Below are 12,325 nucleotides of genomic sequence, written 5' to 3'. Positions count from 1 at the left end.
TTTTTTTCTTGTGCCTCTGAATATGGGACTACTTTATTCAGTTGTCTTACTGATTCAAACAAGAATATAAATAACATGAAGACATACCATGTTGTGTCCTGATCTCACACAATTGTGTCAGTAATGATGAGAAATAGGCTTTGCATAAGTGGGATGTGAATCATCCTTTAGTGTCTCTAATATCCAAACCAGTACAGAGGCAGAAATCTAGGTTTGCAATCTTTTCACAGGGCTATGTTATAAAAACTCTAGATTAGCTACATAAAGAGTACCTTCCAAATCACATCCATACACATACATACACAATCACAGTATAATTTGAAATCAGCTTTATTGATGTAAAATTCATATTTAATAAAATCTACCTATTTTAATGTACATATTGATGAATTTTGACTTATGCGTATATTGTATACACGACCGCAATCAACATATAGAATGCTTCCATTAATCCAAAAAGTTTCCTCATGCTTCTTTGCAGTCAATCCTTTTCGCCTCACTCCTGGTCCACTAGCAACCAATGACCTACTTTCATTTAGCATAGTGCTTTTGAGATTCCTCCCTGTTGTTACATCTATCAGTAATTAGCTCTTTTTTTAATCACTATTATTCCACTTTATGGATATAACACAATTTGTTCATCCTTTCACTAATTGATAGGCATAGGGTTGTTTCCATTTGTAGCTACAACAGACATTTGTGTACAGATCTTTGTATGGACACGTATTTTCATTTCTCATGGGTGAACACCTTTAAATGGGGTTGGTGGGTCATATAGTAATTATATACTAAGATATATAAGAAGCTTTCCAAAGTAGCTGTAATATTTTAATTTCTACCAAAAAGGTATAGCAATTCTAGAGGTTCCACATCTTTGCCAACACTTCATATTAGTCTTTTTAAACTGTTGTTCTAGTGAGCGTGTAGTGGTATTTCATTTGTGATTTTAATTGAATTTCCTTAATGACTAATTATGTTAAGCAATAATTCCATTTGTTTATTGGTCATTCACATATGGTTTTTTTTTGATGAAGTATCTGTTCCAATCTTTTACCCAATTTTTATTGGTATTATCATTTTTTGTTGAGTTGAATTATATATTCTGATACAAGTCCTTTATTATGTTTTACATATGTAGTCCAGTCCTATGTTTTACAAATACCTTTGTCCAATCCATGGTTTCTCTTTTAATTTTCTTAAGTGTTTTAGAAAAAAAAGTTTTTAGTTTTGATGTGTCCAAAATTATCATTATTCTTATTTTAGCATTCACCTTAAGAAATATTTGCCTAAAGGGGTGCCTGGGTGGCTCAGTCGGTTGAGCTTCCGACTTTACCTCAGGTCATGATCTCACAGTCTGTGAGTTTGAGCCCCACATCGGGCTCTGTGATGCCGGCTCAGAGCCTGGAGCCTGCTTCGGATTCTGTGTCCCTCTCTCGCTCTGCTCCTCCCACACTCATGCTCAGTCTCTCTCTCTCTCAAGAATAAATAAAACATTAAAAAAAAAATATTTGCCTAAATAAAGGTTACAAAGATTTTCTGTGTTTTGTTTTTTTAATGTTTATTTATTTTTAAGAGAGCGTGAGTGAGGGAAGGGCAGAGAGAGAGGGAGACACAGAACCTGAAGCAGGCTCCAGACTCTGAGCTGTCAGCACAGGGCCTGATGCAGGGCTCAAACTCATGAACCATGAGATCATGACCTGAGCTGAATTCAGATGCTTAACCAACTGAACCACCCTGTGTTTTCCCTATGTGTCTTTCCTGTTTACTTTGAGAATTTTTATAGTTTTACCTCTTAAGTTTAGGTCTAGGATTGACTTCAAGTTAATTTTTTTATACAGTGTAAGTAAGTGTCAATATTCATATTTCCCATATAGGTATCCAATTTTTCCAGATTAATTCATTTAAAACACTGTTCTTTCCCATCAAATTTACTTGAAACCTATTTTTTAAAATCAACTGATTGTAGATGTGTTGGTCTATTTCTGACCTTTATTTTGTGTGAAGCCCTGCATAGGGCTCCACAATGACCGTGTAGAGCCTGCTTGGGATTCTCTCTCTCTCCCTCTCTCTGCCCCTCCCATGCTCTCTCTCTCTCAAAATAAATTAACTTAAAAAAAAAATAAAAAGTAAAAACATTTCGGTGAACTAAAACATAAGTTTAGTATGTTAACTAATTGGAATTAAAATAAAAACAAAAAATATACTAAAAATAATAAACAAAATATAAATTTAATATGCTACTATTATTTTGATTACAATTATGCCATGCAAATCAACATTTATAGGTACAGTTACTTTAATACAGAGCTCATACCAAAATAAGAAAGTGCTCTGGAAGAAAATTAAATGGATTATAGCTAGAAAATGCTAAATTTAGTCACTCCATAGCACACCAAAACCCTTTCTCTTCTATTAGTCTGCAATTGTATGGTACGAGTACTATGTAAGTCCATAAATATGGATGAAACCTGACTTGTCATTTCTAAACCCTACACAGGAAAAGAACTGACTTGAAATTTATAAAACTTTTTCCTTCCAGAGGAATAAGGTAGGCTTATTAATTTCTATTAATAGGAGACCTTCTGCTGACAATTTTTCTATTAGGAATCTGGCAAACTCACAAATATGACAGATGGACCCAGAATTTAGAAGTATGCCAAAAGACTTTATGCAAAATGACTTAGTCAAAAAATATACCAGTTTCTCTGGTTAGATTAAGATCCAAAGATATATTCATGTTTTTGGTCATTATGTCTTAGAAATTGCTTGCAAAATACTTTTTTGTGCTTTGTATTTTGAATTTTTTTTAGGTTTGATTCTCATAAAGGCTTCTGGTGTCAGTTATTGGAAGAAGGTAAAACAAAATGCCTTGGAAAAAGCAAAGGAAGAAAATACCCTCCAATGGATCCTGATGTAAGTACAGAGCTTATAAATACAAACTAAATAAGCAAACAATAAGTAATATGTATTTTCTTATGAAAGTAGTTATAATAAAAATGTAGCCCCTCTAAAAACTAAAAGTGATATTTGTATTTCAATGCATCCAGGTTGCTTCTTTTGATTTTTCCAGTGATATATTACCTGTCATGCAAGAATAAAGGAAAACAACAGAAGTTTCTATTTTGAAGTAGAATAAAGAAGGCAACATCTCATGACAAAAAGTATGATACATTCACAAAAATTTTAGCACTAAAAATGTTAACTGAAACCAAGACAGGAAATACATCAACTGGAAATTGAAAGTAGGACCAAAAGATTTCTATTTTTTTCCCACTAAGTTACTCTATAGTAGTAAGTGTGGCCTGCATAACATTTCTTTGGTGGTTTTCTTTGGTTGATTTTAAAATTTACCTTTGGAGTACTATGAGAAAAATCCTTACACATTAATAGGAACTAAAGGGCAATTTCTATGATATTTCAAGAATCTAATATAAAATATATCACTTTCATTTATGTCAAAGCTATTTATTATATTTAATAAAACTAAAATGCTTAAAAGACACTGTAGAACATCTTTCATAGCATTTTATTTTACTCCTATCATACACAGACATACTGAGACATAATATTAGATTTTGTGGTAAAGAAAGATAAGAAAAACCAAACTTTTAGGATATCAATACTTCTATACCTCTCAACAAGGTTTCTGTGTAATAAATTCTGGACTGTTTTTAACTCAGACACTTCTAACACCAAATGTGTAGAGTTTCATACCAAGCAATGATACAAATTTATGCAATACAAATAGGTACCCTACAATTTAACTCAATTGTGACTCTAATTACCCCAAATTAGTGTAGACACACAGGTAAACGGCCTACTACCATAAGACTGCCCTCCCTTCAGGCTCCAATAGCAAGTAATGGGTTTCCAGGTTACTGACTTGTGTCCAAAGTGGCCACAAATCAAAGGCTGTCATGACCCCTTCCTCAGGTTTTATAATTTGCCATAACCATTCACAGAACCCAGGAAAACACTTTTACTTTCTATTCTTATAAAGGATATAAATGAATAGCCAGATGAAAAAGTGCATAGAACAAGGTCCAGAAGGGTCGTAAGCACAGGAGCTTCTCTCTGTGGAGTTTGGGTGCCTTTACCAATCCTGACATTCTCAAGTCCTTCATTGAAGGTTTTTATGGAGCTTCCATTTATGGAGGCACAATTGATTAAATCACTGGCCATTAGTAATTAACTCGATCCACAGTCCCTTTTCCTTATTTGGAGGTCAGAGGGGAGCACTGAGTTCCAACCCTCTAAGCATGTGTTTGGTTCCTCTAGGAACCATCCCCCGTCTGAAGTCACCTCATTAGCATAAACTCAGGTACGGTTGAAAAGGGGCTTATTATGAATAACAAAAGACACTCCTCTCAGCCCTATTACTCAGGAAATTGCAAGGGTTTTAGGAGCTCTGTGCCAGGAACCAGAGATGGAAACCCAACACATATATTTCTTATGTCACAGTATCATGTATATACTGGGTTTATTTGAAGGAGTAGAAGTGGTTGATTTTATGCAAATAGTGACCAGAGGAAAGGGAAGAGTAAGAAGCCTTCACAGAGATCACAGAAACACGAATGTGTAGAACGGATGAGAGCAGGCAGTACCGTCACCACACTGCTTCTCTTCCTATTACAGAAAAATGTCAGTACCCAACTGTCACCAAAACATCATAGAAGACATTTAATCCAGGTAAATTAAGAAAGCTGTTGGCCTCCTTCTACTTGTACTTGGTTTGTGAAAATACAGTGTAGAAAAAGAATAAAAACTGACATTCTAAATTAATACCACTAAAATCTATTCTCTCTCCAAATCAAAAGCATGTAATAGACTCTTTAATAATAGGCAAATAAAATACCTGATCTTGAATGTATTATATGATTCCTTTTTATTATGGTTTTATATTATATAAGTATATATTATAATCTCCTCATGAGTTTGCATGAAATAGTCAGATTATATTGAGATACATTAGCATATCTCTTATCTGTGATTTTACCATCTAAAAAAATTCCCCCTTATGAATGACTGTCAGATAACAACGTATGTTCAATAAGTCTTGTGTACGACAAAGTTCTGTTCTGGTAACTTTTGACCTGAACATATTAGACTCCAAAATAGAACATATTGTATTTTGCAAATCTCATAACATTTATCTTGCCGTAATGAGGGAGCAGAGCAACAAGAGGAAAGAGTTACTTGATTAAGGTGACAGGATTATGGGGACACACATACACACATAATAGGGCACAGGACTAGGGTTATCTACATAGGCAGCACTGACAGAGGCAGCCAGGGTTAAAAATGATGCCCCAAAGGCCAATAAGTTGAAGTGAGGTTGAGATAATCCTCAGTATCAGATGTTCAATCCAAACTCCAAAGGGATGGAGAGTAGAAATGGAGCCTAGGAGATTCAGTTCCAGAGTTAGTTAAGATGTTGGACAATCACTTACTCTGTGGAAATTTTAGGGAGCAGGCTGGCAGGAACTGGGTAGCCCCAGGCTGCTGTTTTTCCAAGCAGGACTTCAGTCATAAAGAGAAATAGCACAAAGTGGGCCATTAAGAGAGAACATAATGGGGAAGTTCAGAAACTCAAACTCTGCACAAAGACCTAGGGCTCATCCCTAGATTCCAGGTCTGACTGGCAGCAGAGGAGGCACAGAATGATCAGGTTCCCAGAGGTAGATATATGGGAAATATAATTTATCTTTACCTTTTTCGTTTTTTTTTTCTTTTACATTAATTTATTTATTTTGACAAAAAGAGAGCATGAGTGGGGGAGGGGCAGAAAGAGAGAAGGAGAGAGAGAGAGAGGGAAAGAGAGAATCCCAAGCAGGCGCCACACTGTCAGTGCAGGCTCCGTGCAAGGGGCTTGATCTCATGGACCATGAGATCATGACTTGAGCCAAGACCAAGAGTCAGACGCTTAACCAACTGAGCCACTCAAGAGCCTCTAGCTCTACCTTTTTCTTTTGCCTGAATATGCCAGCTGGGCCTGTTGGTGGTTTTAGAGCCATGACTGAGGAAAAACAAGAGCAGAAATGAGACAGAGTGACACTTAAATCACACAGTGGTTTGGATTCTCCTTTGATCACAGTAATGGTTAGAATATAGCACAAATATTCTATTTAATTCCAATGAGCATGATTCCCATAAAAATTACGCTTACTTTGAAATTACCAATACAAAATGAGGCTTTTTTTCTATAACATTTAAAATGGAGTACCAGATATGACATTTTAAAAGATAGCACAAGGAATTAAATAAAAACTTTTTAAAGGTTCAGCTCAACCAAAAATCTCAGAATAGTACAAAGCCAGGAGGTACAGATACAGCTGCAGAAATCCTCCCTTTTACAACATTCCTAACAACAGGGGCGCCTGGGTGGCTCAGTCTGACTTCAGCTCAGGTCATGATCTCACAGTCTGTGAGTTTGAGCCCATCATCAGGTTCTGTGCTGACAGCTATGAGCTTGGAGCCTGCTTTGGATTCTGTGTCTCTCTCTCTGCCCCTCCCCCCACTCATGCTCTGTCTCTCTCTCCCTCAAAACTAAACATTAAAAAAAATTAAAATTAAAAAAACATTCCTAACAACAGTAATCCAACCTATTTATGAACCCCGTGAAATGCCATATATAGCATAGCCCTTTTCATTTTTGGTAGTTTCAATTACTAAAATATTTTTTCTTTGTTGAAGCAAAATCTGTCCCCCACTAAGTCAGGATAGTTTGCGAGGCATTCTTTTCCTTCCTTGGGTGAAATCATTCAAATATAGGTTAGAAGTTTACCTGGTTTACCTACTGCATTTATTTATTTATTTTTTTTGACAGAGAGAGAGAGAACAGGAGAGGGGCAGAGGAAGAAGGACTGAGGGAGAGAGAGATCTTAAGAAGCCTCTCCTCCCTAGCACAGAGCCTGACATGGGGTTTGATCTCATGACCCATGATGGTGAGATCATAACCTGAGCTGAAATTAAGAGTTGGTCACTTAACTGACTGAGCTACCCAGGTTCTTCTACCTACTGCATGTTTAAGCTTACTTTTAAGCTTTATATGCCTTAAAACATCTTTTAAGACAGTATTATGGGAGTGCCTGGGTGGCTCAGTTGGTTAGGTGACCAACTCTTGATTTTGGCTCAGGTCATGATCTCATGGTTCATGAGTTCAAGCCCTGTGACAGGCTCTGTGCTAACAGCACGTAGCCTGCTTGGGATTCTTTCCTTCTCTCTCTCTGTCCCTCCCCCACTCTTGCTCTTTCTCTCTCTCTCAAGATAAATAAACATTAAAAAAAAAAAAAAACAGGATTGTGTACCTTCCAAATCTAAATGCAAATTAATGATGACAAAGGAGTATTTTATATTATGGATGTACCAAACTAACATTCTCCAAAGCTAGGATGATTTTAATAGAGCATAATATTAAACCCAATCAATTGTTACAGCTATTTTTCAAGCAACACGATTGAGTTAACATTTAATTCTGCACAAAGAAATCACATGCTTAATACAAAAGCTCTTTCCCTAGTAAAAACAGTGGATGTATGGGGCACACTCTCTCTCTCTTAAAAATGAATAAACGTTAAAAAAAAAGTGTATGTATGTAGAGTGTCTATTTTGAGGAAGAGAGTCACTGTGTTTATGTTGTGCTAAATAAATAGCCCACATTCTTAATATAAATTTCAATCCGGGTATGGTATACTTGATGCAGATTTAAACATCATCAAAATATATGAAGTATGCTTTAATCAACAAAGTGAAATGTACTTTTATGTCCCACCAGAGCAGAGCATTTCTATCAAGCTACTACAGAGATCACAACGTGGAACTCTCAAAGCTACTGCACAGACTGGGGCAGCCTCTGCCATCCTGGCTCAGACAGGAGCTGCAGAAAGTGAGATAGCACTGAGAAAACTCCTTGAGAATCTATGTGACATTCACCTTTCCCAAAGCTTCCAGAAGCTACCAAAAGGCTGTTTAAAAATATACCTCTTCAAATGAGAAAAAAAGAACAAAGTTCCTTCCATGTGCTGGCATGTGGATGATTAGGGGGGGAAAAAAAAGAAAAGAAAAAATATCTGTTATGAGCCTTGAGGCCTATGGCCTTTCTCTTAATCCATATCTGAGCCTGTGGGATTATTGTAGACTACTGTGCACACATGTGGAAGTCAACTACAACCAATATAAGTATCAAACACAAATGCAGAATTGTCCATTTCATAGTAATATTTACTGTTTTATATATCAACTAAGATTGTGTCTCTGTAGGTTTTTAGAACACTGTTTGCCTGTATGATGTTTTCTTATTCTTTGATTCTATAAAGTGTCCTACAAAACAAGAAGCAAAAGAAACATCACAAGGTAGCATAAAATGCCAAAGGCATAATACCCATGAAAAATGCTTGCCAAGATATAAATCCACTGAATATTTAGAAAGAATTGTAAATGACCATTTGTGCTAGATCAGAGAGTGGAAAGGTTATGTATGAGGTTTATGTGCATCAAAATAAAAAGATAAGTGCTATAGCAAAACAAAAGTGATTTTTCATACACATACTCTAGTGCATTTATGTAAAAATTAATGATTCCTCTGTCATAATGTAATTGTTATACTGAGATACATTGTAAAGCCATTGAGAGGTGTATGGAAACACACTGAGTATACCAAAACAGTAAATAATAATGCAAAGTGTACTCACTGAATCCTCTAAAAGGGAGAAATTATAGGGGTCTCAAGATATATTATTGACAATTTAAATCCTCTTTTTTGAGCTACATATCTACTCCAATAGTCCTCACTGGTTCTGCAGAAATACTTGCACAGAATGTGAGGGATGTGTCATCTACAGAAACATACTGACTTTTAAAAGTGAATAACTTTTTAAAAAATTTTCCCCAGAAAAAAATCTATTAAAGGAAAACTAAGCACAGTGTCTCTAGATGATATGTTATTTATTTACTTTTAAATTATAGAAAAACTACATTTTTCCAGAGAGTTTAAAATGAAATTGTGATATAGAGATTTGTAACAAAAAAAAAACCCCACTGACATATGATTTATAATCTGATATTTCCCATGATACTTCCAATATAAGGCAGAAAAAAATAAGCAGGGCTAAGTCCCATTTTTTAAAGAATATTTGGTGTATTCTCTTGTGGAGGACAATAAAACATAAATTTATGGATTATCTACTAAATTAAATAGAGGAGGTACAACGATGAGGTAGACACGATTCCTAAAATATATTTACGCTTAAGTTTTAAATGATCATATGACTAATCTTAAAAAAAAAAGAATCATACTTATTGACCTCTGCTTATATTTACTTAATTTTTAAATTCACTATACACATAAAAAAATCAAGTAGTACATAAATTCCCTGCTATGAGTATGTAAGCTTTTAAAAATATTATGAAAAGTATGATCAGAAGAAAAAAAAAAGATACCCAAGGAAAACCTACAACCCAAATATTTTCCTTGTCGTTCCAATGTGTAAAACTAAACTCTATCAATTATTTGCTAATTAAAAACAAATTTTGAGATCCTTCCACTTACTACAAATTTGTTAAATTACATTATAATTATTAATTATTTTTTTAAAGTTTTATGTACCCAAATGATACACTCATTTTTTAACAAACAAGCTAATAGCCAAAAGAAATGGAGAAAGAACAAGTTTTTAAGGCCCCTACAGTAAAAGAAAATCAGAGTCATTTGGACAAATATGGTAAACTCAGTCTCCATGCTTACTGCTGCCTTTCTTAAAGCAGCACTTGCCCAGCATGGCAGGGAAATGAGTGTAGTCTTTCAACTCCACTAATTTAAGAAAATTGGCTTGAGAGGGGCATGTGTGGTGAGAACAGGCCCCAGCAGTTACATATGGTATCGTGCTTTTATTTTGACAACATGTCTACTTGATAAAAACAGAAAAAGAAAAACTGATACATTTATGTTTTAATGATGAGATGTGCATTTAAATTTCTAAACAAAGCTGCTAATGGCATGATTTTGTCTAGGTAAACTGAGTTAGCTCTACAGCCCACCCTTTAAGATAAATGTTAAAAAAAAAAACCCTACTGGATGCTTGTATAATGAAAGAAAAAGGAAGAGGTCATACCAAAATTGACTCATTCACAGTACAGGTATTATGCTCTCCATAGAAGCAAACTTTTGAAAGAATTCTTGACCACTCAATGTATCTTGGAGGCAACATCAAATTCTAGAGGACATACATACTTTCTACATTATATACTCTGGCTGATTATTACACTATTCTAAAAGTAACAAATACATACGAGAAAAGAATGAGAGCTAATGTGATTTAAAACTAGCTTTGTATAGAATTCCTTTTTCATTGCTTAAAATTGGAACTTCCTTAGGAAGAAATGAAATGGTTATTTTAATGTTTATAGCTATGATATTCTTGTCATTCACATTGAATGAAAATTACTGGAAACATTTTTTCTCTGAGTTTTTTAAAATAAAAAACCTGGATATAATTCTGATAGTAGCATGGTACCTCATATATACAACAATAAACTGTGATAAGAAAATGAGGCGCTTGGGCCTGATGATTTTAGGTAATAATTACATATTTGATTGTTTGTGTTTGCCTGGGACAGAGTGGGAAGCGGTTATAAAACACAGGTGCCACCAATATAACTCAAAATGGAAAGATGCATAAGAAACCTCCAATTAGGAAATAAGTAAGTTTATTTTTAATAAAACAACCTCCCACAGATCCTTCTAATCAATATTAGTGATTTTTTTTTTTAGTTCTAATAGAAATAAAGCAACTCCTAGGGACACCCATGGGATCCTAGAGTAAGGGAATAAGAGAAACACACATGAGAACCTGAGTGATTACAACATTTTTTTACTCCCAGCACTCTGGTCTGCTTCCGACAAATGGGCTCCTTTCTTTAGAGCTTAAAAGGTGTTAGCTAGTCTCTCTTTTATTAAAAATCTCTCAAAACAAACAATGTCTGGTAAAGAAAGAAAGAAAGAAAGAAAGAAGAAAGAAAGAAAGAAAGAAAGAAAGAAAGAAAGAAAAGAAAGGAAGGAAGGAAGGAAAGGAAGGAAGGAAGGAAGGAAGGAAGGAAGGAAGGAAAGGAGGGAGGGAGAAAGTGGAGGGAGTTAACCACATTTTCCACAAACATTTTCTTCTCTATTCCAGCCCTTTCTTTTCTAGATATCAGATTTTCTCATGTTGTAACTCACCCTATCACCCCCATCTACATACACCAATTGATTTCTGCATAGGTTTGTCTCCCACACACATAGTTCTCCAGTCTGGAATACATCTGACCTCCCTATGTTCTGTCTATATGTGTCATCCTATGTTCCATCCACTCCAGGCCCAACTAGTGACTGGTTAATAAACCAACCCCATCAACATTAGTGGCTTATAATGAATTATAACTTTATGCTTTCCAGAAATATCAGTACTATAATTTCTAAGAGATATGTTTTAACCTGAAGTCTCTAACTAATGGGGAAGCACTGAACTGCTCAAATATTTTGGTACGAAGGAATTTCTCCAATTTCAAATTATACTCTATAGCTGACTTCTATTTTGCGCAAGTGGCTCTGCTTGGTTACCACCTACAACGTAGCTGCTGCCTTCTACCTGCCCACCACACCCCGAGCACACACACCGATCCCCAAATAGTTGGCAGTCATGGAAAGAACAATGACTACTTGTGGTGGATAATCCTTAAGAAATTATTTGTATTGGCTAGAAATGTTTACCTTCTCTTCACTTACTTTACCTAAGAGAAGACTAAATTTCAAAAGATAGAGCCATGTCTTGGTCAAGCCAACATTTATTCCATTCCCAAGAATACCAAGACTCTACTTTCAGTACACCACTCACCTGTGGCCAAGGGTACCTAACAGCATTTGGGGGCCACTTCCCACCACCCAGTGCTACCACTAGTTCTTGCCATTTATTGTCCTCAATATGTTGTCTATAAGAGTTCTCTATACATTCACTGCTGTTAAGAAATGTCACAAAGAATTTATTCAGTTATGTATTACTATATGAAATTTATTTTTTAACCTCTCCTTGCACCTTCATCCATTGATCCTATATGAATCTTAATCTTTGAGTTTCTATAATTTCTCAGCCTATTCCTAAAAGTTATAAATACAAAGACAGTAAATCACTAAAATTGGAACCCACTATATTTTCACCATCTCCTTTGGAGCATCTCTTAGAGAAAGTGATTTTGACTAGTGTCAATAAGTATTTAAGAAAGACATTTACTTGCCAGATTTAGGCAAATATTCTATTTGCCCAGCAAACCCTTTCAAGGAAATAAAAGCAAATTT

The 12,325-nt window shown here is 35.2% G+C and overlaps 1 protein-coding gene across 1 annotated transcript in view; it reads left to right on the top strand.

Moving 5' to 3' along the window:
- Positions 1–10,548, top strand: part of NDST3 (N-deacetylase and N-sulfotransferase 3) — a 184,220-nt gene extending 173,672 nt beyond the window's left edge. Inside the window, 3 exon segments of the mRNA XM_043569644.1 lie at positions 2,811–2,913; positions 7,775–7,838; positions 7,841–10,548. Of these exon segments, the coding sequence (XP_043425579.1) occupies positions 2,811–2,913; positions 7,775–7,838; positions 7,841–7,992 (319 nt within the window). The 3' untranslated portion in view covers positions 7,993–10,548.
- The last annotated feature ends 1,777 nt before the right edge of the window (positions 10,549–12,325 follow it).

The sequence above is a fragment of the Prionailurus bengalensis genome, chromosome B1 (genome assembly GCF_016509475.1).
Source record: "Prionailurus bengalensis isolate Pbe53 chromosome B1, Fcat_Pben_1.1_paternal_pri, whole genome shotgun sequence".
Lineage (NCBI taxonomy): Eukaryota > Metazoa > Chordata > Mammalia > Carnivora > Felidae > Prionailurus > Prionailurus bengalensis.
Note: the sequence above shows the minus strand (reverse complement) of the source record. Positions and strands in the feature narration are given on the sequence as shown.